At 45.6% G+C, this 18,236-nt stretch overlaps 1 protein-coding gene across 1 annotated transcript in view; it reads left to right on the forward strand.

Annotated features, from left to right (window-relative positions):
* The window catches only part of SYT6 (synaptotagmin 6), a 28,571-nt gene that overhangs the window by 7,572 nt on the left and 2,763 nt on the right, over positions 1-18,236 (forward strand). Inside the window, exons 2-6 of the mRNA XM_042833650.1 lie at positions 5,630-5,966; positions 7,737-8,295; positions 12,831-12,951; positions 14,172-14,343; positions 14,869-15,019. Of these exons, the coding sequence (XP_042689584.1) occupies positions 5,630-5,966; positions 7,737-8,295; positions 12,831-12,951; positions 14,172-14,343; positions 14,869-15,019 (1,340 nt within the window). The remainder of the gene's footprint in view (positions 1-5,629; positions 5,967-7,736; positions 8,296-12,830; positions 12,952-14,171; positions 14,344-14,868; positions 15,020-18,236) is intronic.

Below are 18,236 nucleotides of genomic sequence, written 5' to 3' on the forward strand. Positions count from 1 at the left end.
AGAAACAGTTTGGAGGATCTGCAAAGCAAGCTGATAACCCGTGCAGGCACAGGGGATGCCTCTGGTGGCCTGGTGCTGGTGGGATGCTGCTGCCTGATGGTTCTTTGTGGGGCTGATAGATAATGTCTGAAGGATGGTAAAAGCTCTGCTCATCCATAACTGTTCCCTGAGCCAATCCCTGAAAATCTGCTGAAAATTCAGTGGGATCTTTTCTCATCCCCAGCTACTGCACTGTTGCTCTCCGATGTTTAAGCAGGAGCTCCTGCTGCAGTGCTTCACAACGCATTTCTGCTGTTGGCTACCTGTGAAAAGAGAATTGGCAGCAGTTAGACTTTGAAGTGACAGCTGTTAATGCCTTCTCTGGCCCAAGAATATTTCAGGACATTATCCCAGAGCTCATAGCTGCCTAGGGAATATAGCCAATAAATCAAGAGGTGTTGCTGAGTTTCAGATGACACCCAAATGGCAGTGAGTGGACCTGCAGATGTGACAGTGAACACATCAAGCAGAGCAATGGCACGCTGGGCATGCTCCCAACCAGCAGAGGCAGCTGGTGACAGGCTTGCAATGATTACCTCTCGCTGATGCTTTTTGCAGACCCCAGTGCACACTCAGCTGCAGGCTCTGTCAAAGAGCTGCTGGCTGCTGCTGGGTGCCAGGGATGGTGTGTTCTCTGTTCTGTCAAGATTCCCATGCCTGTGGCATGCTTGAGAAGGGAAGAAGGAGCTGGCTGAGAGCAGCACTGCACTGCGGATTGCCTCTCTCATCAAACTCAGCATTTTACAATTCATAAGGCAGCCTGTTTCCATCTCAAAATTCCTGTTGCAAAGTGCTCTGCTTGCTGCTTTGCTCCTTGGTGCCTTCTGTGTTTTGTTGTGAGTGCTGGTCCCAAAGGGACTGTTCCTTTGCTCTGTTGCAGTTCCTATTTTGTCTCTAGCTGTGCTGCTGCTGGATGCTGTGTATCTGCACTGCCCCAGCATTTCGTTTCTGTTCCGTTCCCTGCTCCTTTGGAGCTCTGTAACGCTTCAAAGCTGAACAGCGTTGCTGAATAAATGTGTTCATAGCCAGGATTGAATGGAAACTTCTTCCTTTTCCCCTGCTGTTGTCATGTGCTTCCCCTTCAGCTCCCCAGGCCAGGTAGCTGAGGCTCATCACAGTTTCTCATGTCCAATTTCAAGCCTCAGCCCATCAGATTTACATTGCTTGTGCTTCTCAATGACCCATGAATTAGATTAGCAATTGGTGAGTGCCTCGTGCTCTGTTGTAGCCCCAGAGCTCCTTGCCTTCTCTTCCAGCAATAACTCTCACACTAATCCAGCATTTGGATGTGCAATTTCTGCAAAGCATAGAAATAGAAAGATATTTTCTCATTCTCACAAGCCCTTTGCAATAGAAAATTGTGGCAAAAATGGGTGGAGAAACCTGGAAACGCCTGCTGACATGGTGTGAGCAATGGCCAAAACATGATTCTGGAAAACCAGTGTGCAGATAGCAGAAACAAAGTGAAGGTACAACACCATCATCCTCATCTTCCCTGTGCTCCCATGACTGCTTTTCTGGGCAGCATCTGCTGTGGCAAGAAGGGAGATCCTGAGTGATGTTTGTTTTTTTGGTGGGAAATAAACCAGGGAGAGCTTTCCCCGATTCTAAGGTTTTTCCATTGGCCTTTGGGAAGCTTAATGGTCAGAAATGTGCACAGGAAAGGTGGCTGATGGACCCTTAAGCTTTCACCTGTGGTGCTCAAACTTTGTTCAATCCCAACAGCTGCTGAAATGGCTAATGATTGCTGGGATGTGAGAGCTGTCCCACGTGTTTTGTTTTCTCAATGGGGAGTGGATGGAAGAAAAGCTGAATTGCATCTTCTAAGATATTAAATGCAACTCTTCTCATGAAATGCAGTTACCTGTGCATCTCTTTAATATCAGTGCAGCTTCTTCTGAGTATTAACAGTCAGTGTTGCCATAAGAAGCCACGCATTGTCTTGCAGTTAATAGTCTGTTTTTATCACAGCTTTGTCATGTTATTAATCATTTTCTGTTTGGACATTGCTAATTATCCCCTTTGGTAACTCAGCCAGGGTACTGTGAAGTCATCTGAGCTATAAAGTGGAGTCGAGGTTCCATGATGTTCTCTTAATTAGTTCCATCCAAGATGAAACAAAAGGGTTGCTTTTGCTAATGAGATGCCTTTGGAGTGCAAGGAAATGAGTTTGGATAACCAAGAAAGGATTTCCCTTTCTTAAATTTGCTTTCAGCTTCAAAGTTTTAAATTACTGTGCTGTCCTTTCATTCTGCCCTGGGCCGTCTCATCTTTTGTTTGAAAGGCAGGAGGAGTGCAGAAGAAAGCTGTGACCTTCCCTGAAGCTTTGTAGTTTGGAGTCATCCTATGGACTTTGCTCTAAGACTCGGTATCAAGATGCACAGAAGAGAGAAGAGCAGCGTTGTTTTTGCAGCATTTTGGCCTAAGCTGCTCTGTGCCATCTCTGAAGACTTCAGTTCATTATTTTCTTATGCTAGGCTGCAGGTGTGGGAGGCTGGAGCCTCAGTTGACTCAGATTTCATGTTTAATGGTACCTCTCATTGCGTAAGTGGTGATCAATGATGGCTTAGCATTGGCCACCCAGGTACTGCTGGCATTCTCCTATAACAGAAATCGTTCCCCCTGGTCACTAAAGGAAAGCAGAGCAAAGATAATGAGTAGTGTGGGCATTCCTGTGGATATGCCTGTGTAAGTCCTGCCAGCAAATGGCTTTCTGTTTCAGAAAACTCTATTTCTCCGTATACTTAATGCCATTTAACACAAATGAGGTATGCTCTTTGGTAACAGCCTCTTCTAATCACGTTATTAAACCCAGCGTTGAACTACTCTGGGGAATCTGTGGCACAATTAAAGGAAAACTCATTCCCATCTGAAAGGAGCCTTTTCCAGTTATCCTGATGTGGAAAAGATCTTGGTGAAGCTTGCTGTAAGTTAGAGGACATTTAAGGCATAATATTTTGAATACCAGGCATTTATTAAAGTAATTGATATTTTCAGATCCACTGGAGAAAGCTCATTAAATCAATTAAGGTCAACTCCATCCAACTGATACAAAAATCTAATAGGTCAGGGATAAGTCTTGGGGGATTTAATGCCATCTTCAGATAAACCAATATCCCTCCCAGGCAATTGCTTAAAGAATGTCTGTAAAATCTCGATCCCTTCCACTTGTGTTTTATGTGAGCTGTCAGAGGCAAGAGTGGGAGGTCATGCATAAAAATATCCATGGATCCTGTCAAATGCATTATGAACAGCAGATCAGCAGGAGGTGATGGGGACTACGATCTTTCTCAAACTGGCAACAGGTTTTTTTTGGGTTAACATCTTTGGGATGTTTTCGTGTCAAGAGGTGGGGGGTGTTGGCAGATTGATGGGTGCTGCGTAACTCCTTGGAATGGGGAGAAGTATCTTAAGGTGAACTTTTCTGTCACTTCCAGCAGTGATAGACTCTGCATTGCGACTGTTTCCTTTGTAACAGCTCACACAGTACATTTAAATAACTGGAAAGGATGAATATCCAAGCGAGGGCTCATGATATCAGTTGCTGCTTGCTGACAAAGCAGTTGCTGAAGTTAAATCTGCAAAGCAACTTGATCCTAAAAACGTTCCTGCTGGGCTGCTGGATTTTTGTATGAATACTTTTATGAGGCTCTCGGAGTATTCACTGAGTAAATCTCAGGCACTGAGCCCTGGGAATCCCTTCCCACTTGGGATGCTCTGAGATTCGGTCCAGGCTCAGCCCATGGGCAGTTTATAGGGATTTGAAGGAGTGGCACTGGAAAAGACGACTGAATTTCAGAAACGTGCATGCAGAGGAAGAAGTCAGAACAGGAAAGGCAGAAGCCTTTGCTATAAGTCTGGATTCTTCAGGTTTTCTTCTTGGCTGTTTGAGCAACCTGGGCACAACTCCAGGACTTATCCCTAAATAAAGGAAAGTGGTACCTTTGTGCTCATTGCTATGCTGAGAACTTATTTAGCCAAATATCTGTGGAAGCTCCACTGCTGACTGGTACAATCCTAAGTTTTGTTGAATAAGACAGGACCTATTTATTCTGGTAGGTATTTCTATCCTGGAACCCCATCAGAATATAAATGGTGCAATCTGAGCTGCACTGAGGCTGTTAAGGAAAGAGAGGAAGCTCTTGCAGAACTTCTGGACAGCATTCATCCTTTCCAGCTGTACCTGCTGGCAGCTTCCATCCCTTCCTTTCGAGGCACAGAACCTGGGGGCATTCAGAAGCTTTGCCTTAAGCTCTTTGTGAATTTGCGCTTGATATGAGTCCTCTCATGGCTTCTGGTGAAGATAAAGCAGATGTCAGGAAGGGCTGTTACTGTGTGCAGTGATGCACAGATGTGGTCTCCCAGGTTCTGTGCTGAGAGCTATAAACTGCCCAATAAGGATGAATTTTGAGAGAAATGGCTTTAAATGCATTTTTTTTCAAGCATTTCTTAGAGATCATGGAAGGGAGAGCTTGGGTGTTTGCATTAAATCCTTTTTTTTCCTTTCCTACCTGTCCTGACTCACACTTACCTAAATCAGGAGTACAGCATTGCTGGGCACTGCAGGCAAGCAAGGAATTTTCCTTGATCTCAAAGCAGTCTGTAACTGAATCTTCTCCAATTCTGACACTGTGGGCATGATTTCAGTATGGAACTTGTCTTCATCTCCAGGGGCTGATATGTTTGTGCATTTCAAACACTTGGAATTACGTTTTGAGTGGAAACCTGGGGATGAAAACACTCTAAGAGAGGAATTTAAAGTAGCCAATATTTTCTCCTTGTGAATTGGTGTGAATCATTTCTCAGCACACACACACATATGTATGTACACGCTCTTCTTCTCCCTCATTCTTCACTCATAGGTAGGGAAAATCTTTCACTACAGGAAAGACCGAGGGGCTGAAATGCATAAAGTGTGAGTTGGAAGTGACTCAGAAAAGCAGAGAACATACGCAGCTTCTGTGCTGTTCAGAGCAAGGAAACACGTGTAGTGTTTTCTATACCATCTCCTATATTTGATTTCACTGCATCAGCAACTTCTGATTTTTTTAAAATTATTTTCTTTATTTCCTTATTTTCCTTCTGGGTGCAGCTGGGCAAGAAGCGAGTGTTAATAGTACAACAATCTGCTTCCAGGACCGTGGCAGGTAGACTGAGGATGTTGCCTAATGCAGCGACAGAACACCTGCATTAAGAAGAGAAATGGATTATGCCAATGGAACTTGCTTTCCTCTCATTCAGTTCCAAAATTCTGCTTGATTTGAGGATCAGTTGTATGTCAGTGCCACAAAAGAAAGCCAAGGGGGTGTTTTGTAGCCAAGTTCACTGCCATAGTATAAAACTTTATAATTTTACCTATCTGGAGGTGTCCTTTTCTCCACAGATGTGCTTGCAGAAGGCAGTGATCTTGGGATTCACTTGGGTTTGGCTCTCCTGTGCAGAACCTGCTGAGAGCTCTCCAATAGGCACGATATAAGTCAGGTTGGATCACTTCTTCCCTTTGCTGATGGTTTTCTCACCATCTCTCTTTTCTTTTCTCCTTTCCCCCTCCTCCCGCTCCCTGTCACTGTTGCCTTCTCTCCCCCTGTAGAGCTCTCCGTCAGCCTCCTTGCAGTGATAGTTATTGTGTGTGGACTGGCCCTGGTGGCAGTTTTTCTGTTTCTCTTTTGGAAGCTGTGCTGGGTTCCCTGGAGGAACAAGGCCCTTTCTTCTAACCTGGCCGTCTTGCAGAGCGAGGCAGACTGCAATAAGGAGAACATGGCAGACAAGCTCCAGGACACGGGCACCATCAGCTTCCTGGAGGCAGCTGTGAAAATCAGCCACACGTCACCAGACATCCCTGCAGAGGTGCAGATGTCCATGAAGGACCACATCCTGCGGCGCACGCGGATCCAGAGGCAAACAACAGAGCCTGCATCATCCACCAGGTGAGCTGGGGGTACTAAGCTCCAGTGAAACCCGTTGGGTGGGGGAAGCTTGTAATGGAGCCCAAGGTTCTGATGGTTTGGGGAAAGCACACCCACTGAGGTGCTGGATTAAGCGCTAAGGACTGGCCATTAACCAATTAGGACTGGCTGATGGTGGGCTCTTAAAAAAAAATAATAATTAAAGGCTTCAATCCTTATTACCGTGACTTGCCCTCATTGTGTCTAGCTGTCAGTATGCTTTGGCCGCTTTAATTTTGTTACAACACATGCAGCAGGCTGGAGTATCAATGATGGGATACGGTCAGACAGAATTAGACCTTTTTGCTCTCTCTTGTTTATGCGGCTCATTGCAGCAACAATTAGATCAGCAGAATCGACGTATTGCTCCCTGGCTGTGTTCAGTGCTGGTGATCAATGAGCATCTGTCAGCCAGGGGTGGAGGTTCCAGCACCACGCTCCTTAAATTTGGAGTAAGATTGTATGGACCTTGGGACACCTCTGCAAGAACACTGAGAAATACGGTACTTCTTGATTGACACAGACGGCCGTGAAAGTAGGGCAGGAAGCAGTGAGAGCAGGGCCTGGCTGCATCCCAGCACTTCTGCTTGCCTTGGCCATGGCTGTGATGTGTAAGACAGAACAATTGTGAAAGCAGCCTTTGCTCAGAAAATTGGCTGCAGTGCTGCAGGGCGAGCAGGGCACAGAGCTCAGCCTTCTGCTCCAGGAAGCTGGCGTCAAAACCAGCGCTGTGCCACCTGCAATTTGTGTGCATGCTCTTCGGTTTTGCACAGCTGATGGTCACGCACATTCTGCTTTTGTCGTGCCTTTATAAGAGGGAAGGCAAAAAGTCAGTCTGTCTGAGTTGAGGCAAATGAAGCAGGACTTGGCTGTGAATGAGAAAGTGTCAAAGCCACTTTCTCATGCAATAGGAGCTACAGGCAGACTCAGGGACATGGAGACACCCTCATGCTTCTGGGTTCTGTGGCTCTCAGCTCTAGCCAGGATGCGCATGAGGAAGCTGCCAAGGAAAGTGAGTTCCTGGAGCTGATGCTCCAACTGTACGAGTTCCTGGGATGGTTAAGTAACTCCATGCATGTTCTGTACACACCAGTTAGTCTGCAGTAATGCCACGAGTCTGCAGAAAGAGTTTATGCTTTGCTTAGATAAAGCTTTGCTTATGTAACATTTTACTTGTGCTGAAGGGGAGCTCAAGGCAAGGGACAACTTCCAGATGAGGCTGTGCTTTTCTATCTGTCAAGAATTATCTATCATTTCTCAATGAGAAAATTTCTCTGTTGGAGAAGTTTGGAAGCAACAATACCCAGAACAAAACCGAACTTTCTGAGCTGGCAATGTCTCTTACTTTAAAAGCTCTGCTATTTTTTCCACCCCTGGGGAATCCTACTGCCAGTGTCTGGGAATTGTAAGAACCAAGGGTAAAGGAGAAGAACTCCCACACTGGGTTTGTGTGTCTTGATTAAGGAGTTGTTGGGTTTCGTGTATTTGACTGTGGGCTGTCACTTGTGTAATAGATGGAAAGAATGTATCATGCTGGAGATGCAATGAAAACATTCAGCCAGATAGATTCCTTTGACCTTTGAGGTTGCTATTCAGCACTCCTTCTTTGTCATGTAGGTGGTTTCTGTGCAGAGGTCAAAAGCACACATTGCCTTCATTGCTGTGCTCTCCCTGCTTTCCCACTTCCAGTGGGAGAAAAAGGAGAGGAATGTTCTTGGACAAGAATGCAGCTCTCCTCTCTTCCATTTGCAGGCACATCTCCTTCAAAAGACACCTTCCACGACAAATGCACGTATCCAGCATGGATTGTGGCATGGACCCACCCCCCGTCGCCGAGCAGCCGACCAGCATTGGCCGCATTAAGCCTGAGCTCTACAAGCAAAAATCTGTTGACTCCGAGGACCCCAAAAAGGAAGCAGCAAAAACCTGTGGGAAAATTAACTTCACTCTCAAGTACGACTACGAGAACGAGACGCTGACTGTCCGAATTCTCAGGGCTTTTGATTTGCCAGCCAAAGATTTCTGTGGCAGCTCAGATCCCTATGTGAAGATCTACCTCCTGCCCGACAGAAAGTGCAAGTTCCAGACACGGGTGCATAGGAAGACCCTGAACCCCACCTTCGACGAGTCCTTCCATTTCCCTGTGCCCCACGAGGAGCTGGTGAGCAGGAAGCTCCACCTGAGCGTCTTTGACTTTGACAGGTTCTCCAGACACGACATGATAGGAGAAGTTATCTTGGAGAACCTGTTTGAGGACTCAGATCTCTCCAGGGAGACTTCCATCTGGAAGGACATTCAGTATGCGACAACGGTGAGTGTCTGCCCGGCCGTGCTGGGGTGGGTTGGCCTTCCTCTCTGGCTTACCTGAGCCCTGTGCAGCTGGGAGCAGGAGGGTGTATTGCTGGGAGCACTGGGAAGTCTCCAGCAGTCATGTACAGGGATGGAAAAGGCTGCTCTATGCAGAAGCCTGACAGCTGTACCTGAGTCCTGGTTTGCTGGGATTTCATCCCCTCATTGGTGGCTTGCTCTTATCTCACCTGCAGTGAGTCTCACTGACACCAGGTTTGCTAAAAACCAGATGGAGGAGTTAGGTAAATTCCCTGTTTGTCATCTGTTCGTCAGGGGAAGGTCTTGGGTTCTGGATGTTTGCCATGTGCACGTGATGAACAGCCAGAAATAGCTTTGGAGGAGCTGTACTGGTCTTTACTATATGGAGAGCTTTATTCCAGTGTGTTACTGGAAACTACTTCTGTGGTTGTTGTGAGTCTTTCAGCAGTTCTGTTGAATTCTCTCTAAAAGGGAAACCAAATATCAGGGATGGAAATGTTCCAGCTGCTTTCAGTGCTGCAGGCTCTGGCTGAAGCTGGCAGGAGAAACCTCCTTCTCACACTGATCTCAGTGCAGAAGCAAAGACATTAACCTCTACACAATAGCTATCTGCTTGTCCACCGTCCTCCCGGGAAGACTTGATTCTTCCTGAGGATGAACAAATGATTGCTCTGCTTTGCAGTTGGACACCAAATCAGTTGTCTTGTCACGTTGTTATCTGTGAAACTGGAAGATGGGAAGTCCTCAGCCCTGTGTCGGAAATCATGGGTTTATTGCCATGTCTGCCCAAGCACACCAAGGTATGGGCACCATCTTCCAGGCACCGCAGGGCTTGCTGGTACTGTGCTGTGAGCTGCCTTTGGAGCATCTTGCTTTGTCCAGCAAGTGAGGTGGAGGCACAGGCATCAATTACCTGCATGCATACAGTGCTAGCTCTCCTCACCTTCAGTCCACAAATAGCCATCAGTAGACAGTAATGAATGTAGAAATGCTGGATAAGAGGTTAGCAGACACCAGGCACATTCATTCTCTTGGCAAAGGGATTGTTAGGAGAGGAGCAAGGTGCACCACACTTGTGGATGCCACATGGATGCGTCTGCTCCTCCTGGGATGGCTCAGGTCACCATCAGCTCTGTCAGTTCTGCCTGTCACGTTGTGGTGTGAGTTCTGGGGGCAAATGCTTTCTCTGTAGTGACAAGGAGCTCCTTTGCTGTGTGATCCATGTGCAAGGAGTAAGCCTGGAGGGTGCTGAGGAAGCAGATCCACGGGCATGGGTGAAACAGGGAAGGGGAAACACATGGTTTCACTGGAGAAGCAGCATGTGAACCATAGAATAAGCACCTCCAGTAGAAGGTTATGCAGTTTTTGACCTGTGTGTGTTCTGTATTTTGCTGGGTTGGCTCTGTAAGAAATAGCAGATGCTTTCCTAGCTGACCAAGAGAATCAGTATGCTGGGGAAAACTCTACCAAAACAAATGGAGAGACACCACCAGGAGGGCTGCTGGGGGAAAAGTCTCCAAGTGTGAGAGAAGCAGAGCCAACATCACACCCACGAAGTGTGGTGCAGCCTTGCTGGGCTCCCACGGAGACGTCGAGTGCTGTTCTTGGCTCCATCCCCACGTTCTCTTGGCTCCAATCTTTGGGAACATGCCAACATCGGTATGTCTCAGGCAGCTGTAACGTGCCCAAGGACATTTCAGTTTAATCAAAAATGAGAAAGGTAAATAGGGCTTTTATAATACCCAAGGAAAGCTTTGGGTGACTAATAATGCATTAGCTCAATCTTGTGGGTAAGAAGATAGGAGCACTTTTAAGCAATGATATAAACTATTCAAATAGCTAGCACGCAGCTATTTAATTAATGACTGTGCAGTTTGTGAATCAGTAAAACGTTTTTGTTTCAATTCTGCAAAGGTTATTGATTCAGAGCTTCCATTACTTCCTCAGACCTGTTGATAGGAGTTTTGGAAATGTTCCAGTGTCTATAATCTTCTAGAATGATGTGGACACATCAGCTTGACTCTGTCATATTTATGGCTGCAAAGAAAAATCTTTTGACTTAATATAATGAGCTCAGAGAATAATTTGTATTAGCTCTATACTCTGAACAGATTTCTCTCAGTACCGGGAATGGAGGAGAAGGTTACATGATGCCCAAATGGTGCTCTCACAATAAAGCATGAACCTCATCTGACACGTGTCATGCCTTAGTTGCTGCCAAACCAATGCAAAGCAAATAACATAGAGAAGAATGGATGCATTGCATCACCTCCCCCCTGCCTGGGCTGGCCCCAAACCCTTTAGTGATCATGGTGGTATTGGGCCAGTGGTTGGACTTGATGATCCTTGAAGGTCTTTTCCAAGCTTAATGATTCCATGGTTTTGTTCTATGCTTCAATCAGTGCCGGCCTCAGCCTGTGGGCAGGGAGAACCTCCTTAGTGTGAGCTGAAAATCATCCTGGTACCTTAATAAGGTTCCTTTATTCATATTTTGTGAAGCAAGAAATTCAGTTCCCAGTAGACGCATCAAGAAGCATTAAAGGTAGAGGAATAATAACTCAGTAACTGTTTTCTCATATTTCAATACTGATCACAGATGCCGGGGCTGTGACTCAGATCATTTTGCCTCATGGAAAAGAAAGCTATTTAGGATGCGCTTTTTTTTTTTTTTTTTTTTTTTTTTTTTTTTTTTTTTTTTTTTTTTAAGGTGAGCAAGGGATCAGAGTGGGAACTCTGAGTGCATAAGTATTAAAGTCATTTAGCAGTGAGCTGTGGCCATCAGACAACTTCTGTTTTGCTATTTACAGGTACATACATTGCTCTGTACAGAAAACATTTGGCTGATTGCACACTCTACACTTGAGAAAGCATTCCATTGACTCGAAAGCCAAGTGAAGCCTCTGACAAGAATCAAAACTTGTATGCACCACTCACTACTATCCTGCATGTCTAAGGGGAGTATTTAATCTCTGCCTTGCCGGAGAGTGAGAAGGAAATAATTTGGCAAAAATCATGTACCATCTACAAGAGCTCCCACCTCTTAGTGAAGCTCAGCATGTCTGATGTGCTGACTTGTCCTTCCAGTTCCACCTCCCTTCTATGAACAGTTCCTTTTCAGTGGATCATTATATAACACTGAAACGAATCAAATTCTTCATTTCCAAAAATAAACAAGTGGTTTGCTCTGCAGATGTGAGACCTCTGTGTAAAAGGCAAGACTTTCTTTAAAATTCATTTCCAGAAGGTGTCTGAAAATCTTTCTGCTGACTTCAGGTGAAGTTCTGGCTGTTCAACTAATACCAGTCCTATTTATAATCTTATTTTTGGTCTATTTGTGCTTATTCCTGAATTCCCATGAGCAAGGCCATGACAGAGTGGGCTTTGAGAGGTGTAAAGGAGAATGCTACATGTGCAAGAGGTGTGAGGAGCTGTGTTTGAAAGTTGCTTTACAGGGCACTGAAACAGCAAATTGTATTGATCTGTGTAATTCTGAAGTGCTAAATGTTTCTGAGTGCCATCTGCTGGTTAATGCACTATTTATGTGCAGACATACACAACTGATGCTGTGTTTCTTAGCTCTGGGAAGGCACACCTGAGCGGGTGATGGTCCGAGCTACAGTAAGCATGTCGACACCCAAAAAGTCGCAGCTGAATGAGGTCTTTGGTGATTCTCTTCCAAACTGAAGCAGTGTCTCTCTGGTACGCAGCCACCCAAAAATTCATGCTTGCCTTCAGAGGAAAGCTACTAGGAAGTCATAGAATCACAGCATGGCCTGGGTTGCAAAGGACCACAATGCTCATCCAGTTCCAACCCCCTGCTGTGTGCAGGTCACCAACCAGCAGCCCAGGCTGCCCAGAGCCACATCCAGCCTGGCCTTGAATACCTGCAGGGATGGGGCATCCACAGCCTCCTTGGGCAAATTCCATTGTTGCAGTTCTAACACTGCACACCTCTAGAGGAATGCAGTGCTGCTGCATGGCCAGGTCTCATGTTTCCATGCACTTGCTCTGTTTTGTCCCTCTTTGTGTTGCAGCCCTTCATGTAAGGAAGCAGGTGTTGGTGTCACACACGGCACAACAAGATATATTCTGTAAATTCAAGACAAACTTGATACTGATATAATTTCATTAATAGCCTTCATTTGGTGTTGGATATCACTCTTGTGTGAGCAGTGGAAAAGAAAGAGTGCACTCACTGCAGTGTAGTGCTGGGAAGCACCTCCACTGAGACGGGGATGGTAATCCACAGCTGTGATATGAAGTTGCAACATTTGGACATGCACATTTTCCTACTCCTCTGACAATTTTTAGCCAAACAACATTGGAATGCACTGAAAATTAAATTCTGTGGCCTTATCATATCATAAAAACTCATTCACTGCAAAATGACAGCATAGGGAAAACCCTGTTCTGGTGAGTGCTGCGTGAATCCTGCACAAAGCACTGCATTGGAGGGGGGAGGCAGCCAGGCTGAATCTTGCACTTTTCCAATACAATGTGTTCTCTGTTTTATTGAAGGAAAGCGTGGACCTGGGAGAGATCATGTTTTCCCTTTGTTATTTGCCAACTGCAGGTCGCCTCACCTTAACAGTCATTAAATGCAGGAATCTCAAAGCGATGGACATCACCGGTTACTCAGGTGGGTGCTGAAGGCTGAGGGCACCCTGCTCCTCCTCCTCCTCCCGTGAGATATCGCAGTGGGGATCTGTCTCCTGATGCTGTCTGTCATCACTGGAAAGCTTTCTATGTGCTTTAATATATAATGAATTATATGAAATACATTCCCAAGGACGTGAGTCCAGCAAAGATGACTCTATGTCCAAATACAGTGTTCAAGGAGACTGCCTGTGGACTGGAGTTCAACACAAAAAGCAGTTTCTATTCCAAAGATCAATATCATAGCATTTGAATTTCATCAACGACTTGTGTAAAATATAGGAGTGGTGCAGTAAAAGATCTCTGCTGAAAACATTTCTGCTTAGTTGGGGCTTGGATGATTGGAAACATCTCGGAATTGAGAAGCCAGCTCAATGTTTCTGTAAGTGCTGCAGGTTTATTGCTACTTCAGAGTGCACTGAAATTGTCCAAGCAGCCAAAAGCAGAAATAGGAGCCATTTGTAACTGAAGTGCATTCTGCCACAATCAGCCAACAGAAGGCGAGTGAGATAGAGCTGTTCTAATCTTTTCTTCCTCTGCTGCTCTCTAGTACTGGGAGAAATGGGTGCTCAGATTCCCCTGCTCACTGTAACTGCGAAACATAATGGAAGCAGTTGGGTAGATTTGGCAGCAGTGCAGGAAAAGGTGTCTGAGAAATCACCCCCCCTCCCCCCCCCCCCACTAGTTTTGGTCTTCAGAATTCTGCATCACATTTTGCTCTTAGGCAACTTTTATTCAAGTTTCGGATTTGCTTCAGAGAAAGCAAAATGAATTCATTCTCCATGGCCACGCAATTAATGCCCGAGTGCTCAGAGCCCAGCGTTGTCAGCTGATGAATATTGGCTCTGGGGTTGAGGCAAGGGCCTTCCTACCCTTGTGAGCCCTTATCACAGATAGAAAAAGCAGATTTTTCCTCCTCCAGTGCCTGAACCTCACAGAATCATAGAATGGTTTGGGTTGGACGGGGCTTTCAAAGAGCACCTGGTCCAGCACACCCTGCGTGGGGGTTCAGCATTCACAGCAATATGAGGAACTGTGGATCCTACTGGTACAAAGACATCCTTTTTACTAAAAATATATTTGAGGAGTGTCTTCAGCTCGTGGTAACTTACATTCATGCTTTGGAAATGCTGTTTCTCTATTGTGAAGGTAGGAAAATAAAGCTCTGTAGTCAGAAGGCCTTTTCTTCTCTTCACCTCTTAGATCCATATGTCAAAGTCTCTTTGCTATGTGATGGTCGAAGACTGAAAAAGAAGAAAACTACCATAAAGAAAAATACACTTAATCCTACTTATAATGAAGCAATAATCTTCGACATTCCCCCAGAGAACATGGATCAAGTCAGCCTGCTCATCTCTGTCATGGATTATGATCGGTAGGCGGAGGGCTCTGGAAAGAGGAGAAAATCCCATTGGGCACAGTTGTTCTGCTTAGTAGTCATTGCCTTACCATCACAGCACCGCTGCATGGCATCAATGTGTCTCTAGAGATGTATTATGAAGTGCCATTTATACTTATGGTTATAGAACCATAGAATCATAGAGTGCCCTGGGTTGCAAAGGAGCACAACGCTCATCAGTTCCAACCCCCTGCTGTGTGCAGGTCACCAACCAGCAGCCCAGGCTGCCCAGAGCCACATCCAGCCTGGCCTTGAATGCCTGCAGGGATGGGGCACCCACAGCCTCCTTGGGCAACCTGTGCCAGTGCCTCACCATCCTGTGTGTGGAAAAACTTCCTCCTGATATTCAACCTAAACCACCCCTGTCTCAGTTTACAACCATTATGGATAACAGTTATGGATAATTACCTGCTAGTACACCAAGTATGCTAAAACTGAGTTTGACTGTGTGCAGGCATTTGGGGCAAGAAATAACCGTGTTGCTTTTCTATTGTTCTTCAGAGTGGGACACAATGAGATAATTGGGGTTTGCCGTGTGGGGGTCAACGCGGAAGGACTGGGGAGAGACCACTGGAACGAGATGCTGGCGTACCCACGCAAGCCCATTGCACACTGGCATCCATTAGTGGAAGTAAAGAAGTCCTTCAAAGAGGTGTGTGGAGTTATTCTTTCCTTTGAATCCACATAATGTGCGTGACTGAGTGGGTCAGGGCTTTCAGAGAGGAGCAGCTCTCGGGGATTTCTGGCAAGGGAATGTTCTCAGCAGAAATGAACTCTAGAAGCTGAACATCTTGGTGTAGTCTTGATATAACTCCTTGAGCTTGCCAGCAGAAAGGAAAGGGGCTGTATTTACAGATGTGACTGGTGCTGTATTACTGTTTTCTTATGTTGTTTTTTTTTTTTTTAATTGGAGCCAGAGCAGTAAGGAAAGAGAATGCCGTTCTGATTGCAGAACAAATTGTCCAGGGGTATCGCATAATTCAAGTTTCAGTTTTTTCATCCTAGAAGATTTTTCTGTTGACTCATCTCCAAGCCTTTGAGGGAGAATAAATAGAACAAATGTAATTGCTGCAAGCATCTGCAGAGAAAGAGATTCGCTGGATATAGACCCAGATGGTGAAATAAGGCTGAAATGCCTGAGTGCCATTTTGACCATCTCTGGCATTTTCTTCCTCCTCGGGCTCCATTTTGTCACACTCCCATGGAACTGTTTGCTTTTTATCTGATTTAGGTAATAAATTCTGGAGGAGAGAGATTTGGAGAATGGCACTCTGAAAATAAAGCCGGCGTTTGTAGCCAGCAGAAGTAAAATAAATGCAATTAATTCTGTATCTGGGGTTAAGGAGGCTTTTCCCCTCAAGGCCGCGGGCTGTTCATAACAAAGAGAGCTTTATTTTCTCTTTGAAGTTCACATTCTGAGCTCTGCTGGAAGTCAGATATGAGACCTGGTGGTCCTCCACAGCTGTCTCAGTTAGGATCCAGCAAACCCTATTTTTGTTAGAAACCTGCTCTTTTCCCTAACACGAATGCAGTCTGTGCTCTGTGCGCTCCATTTCGGTTCATTCTCATCAGTCTGGTTTCTGGCATTGGTTTGTGCCCATCCCATAGGCAGGCCTGTTTCATCTGCAGGTTTCTTTCCCTCTCCAAGTGCTCGTGAGAGGTGTCCATGCATGGTGAGGCTGGAGAACATCAGATTACGGAGCTCTGACAGTGCCTATATAACCCCACCACAGTAAATAAGGAGCCACGACCGAGGGTCACTTGTGTAGATCCATGTAAATCAAAACAGGATTGAAGCAATGTGAAGTTGATGTGCAGCAGTAGCATTTCCTTTGGGTGCTGAGCAGTGCCAGGCTCTCATTAGGCTTTTCATGCTGAACATAAGCAAGGTTCACATGAGTCAGAGCTGTTTGGGCAGCAGCATATGCTATCTCACACTGCTGGGGATTGGCGACTGCTGTGTTTTAGCAGAAGTGCTTAGTGAGCTCTCGTTGGATCAGTGAGCTGCACGTTGTCAGTGGTACCTCTCGATGTGACACCAGCTGCCAAGTCCAACCCAGGGGCAGGAGATCCTTCTGCAGTTTGTCATTAACACGGCTCCACAAGGCTGTTTTTCAGCTCCAGGTTGGAGCAGGAAAGAAAGACTCCTGTGAATGTTTTGAGAATTAATGGGAAGGAAAGGATGTAATTTTTATGACGAAATTTGAAGAAACAGAGGAAGGCCTATAGGGTGACTCACCATTTAAAATATACTTCGAAGGTCACTGCTGAGCCCCAAGATTTCAGAAACAGGAAAAAAAAAAAAAAAGTTGAGTCATTTCACCCCTCATGGTCAGGTCAGGAACATTCTAAAAAAAAATAATAATTTTTTAAAAAATCACAAAAAACTGCTCTGATCATCTGTTCTGGTATTTCTGCCACAAGCCAGTGCACAGAGCCAGCAAGCAAATGATATTTATTTGCCCTTTTCAGCTCTAGTTCTGCTGTTGGCAGTTCTGCTGCAGCTAAAAACCAACCAAAACAGAAATAAGCAAATAAACAAGAAACAAACAATAAAAAAAAAAGACACAAGATCCTGGACAGAAATTATTAGTGAAACGCCATTTCTTACGGTTAATCACGTTTTCCCTATCTGTGCATCATTGAGACGTAAATTCAATGCTGTGTCAAGCAGCTCCAGGTTCCCCAGCACACAGGGGGCTCCCAGGATGCTCCCCATGGCCGCAGTGGGGTCAGTGCTGTGGGCACACAGGGGTCTGTCTGCTCTGGAGCACAGATGCTGAGGAGGAGCTGCTGCCCCTCATTCCCTTCTTCACCCTGTGTCTGTGCTGTGCTGGAATCCAGAGCAGTCCTCATCCTCATCTCTGAGCTTTTGCTGCCAGGATCCAGCAAATCACAGACGCACAGAATCACAAGGTTGGAAACGACCTGCAAGATCATCTAGTCCAACCACCCTCCCATTCCTATTAGTATCACAAGCTACTAAACCACATCTCGTAGCTCCAAGAGCAGCCTCTGCTCTTTTGTTGATCCTCGTGGTCTGCTCTGTTTGCTCCATCCTCTTCCTTGGCCTCTGTGCTGTACTAACATATCCCAGAACCTCTCTTCTGGGTGCAGGCATCGCCTGGATCTTCAGTATGAGCAGTTTTGCTTCTTCTCCATAGCTGAGGTCTTTAGGGAAGCTTTCTTTTGTCACATTTCCTGTCTTTGGTGGTTCCATATTTATCAGCAGTGAGTAACAAACTTTAACGACTGTGCTTCTTTAATGGCCATCATCATTAAGAAGAGAACATGAGCAAACGAATCATTAATTACCTTCTAAATTGTATCCTCCTAACACAGCTGCTAGAGGCCATTTGGGAGCAGAGGACCCTCGCTCTGCCAGCACACAAACCTGCACCCATCATCAGTGGGCACTGCTCTCCTTGCAGTACCTCAGTCTCCCGGGTTAAGTGATGTGTTTACAGAAAGGAACAGAGAAATACAGTATATCTTTCCAGACTTTGAAGGGGGACATCTGAAAACTGCAAATCTCTTTGTTGTTTATGAAAGACAAACGCAGTCTGATATCATAGAGCGGCAGCACCAGGGCAGTGCAGAGCAGGGCTTTGATGTTGCCAAACACCTCTGACATTCAGCGTGGGAGCATTTATGTGTTTAAAGTGCTTCTCCAGATAAAAAACGGACAAGTGTGCTGAGAGCCAAGTCCTGCCCGTAATGAAGAACAACCATTTATCTTTAAAGATATGCTAAACTGGCCCAGTCCGGGCTCCTGGGCATGTTTGACTTTCAGTGAACTGCTCCTAGCTTCTTACTGACAATTACAGAATGAATGGTTCACTTTTCCTGATTAAATGAAGGAAAAGTAT

Source organism: Centrocercus urophasianus, unplaced genomic scaffold, assembly GCF_019232065.1.
Source record: "Centrocercus urophasianus isolate 14NV4802_14NV808 unplaced genomic scaffold, USGS_Curo_1.0 seq_42, whole genome shotgun sequence".
NCBI classification, from domain to species: Eukaryota; Metazoa; Chordata; class Aves; order Galliformes; family Phasianidae; genus Centrocercus; species Centrocercus urophasianus.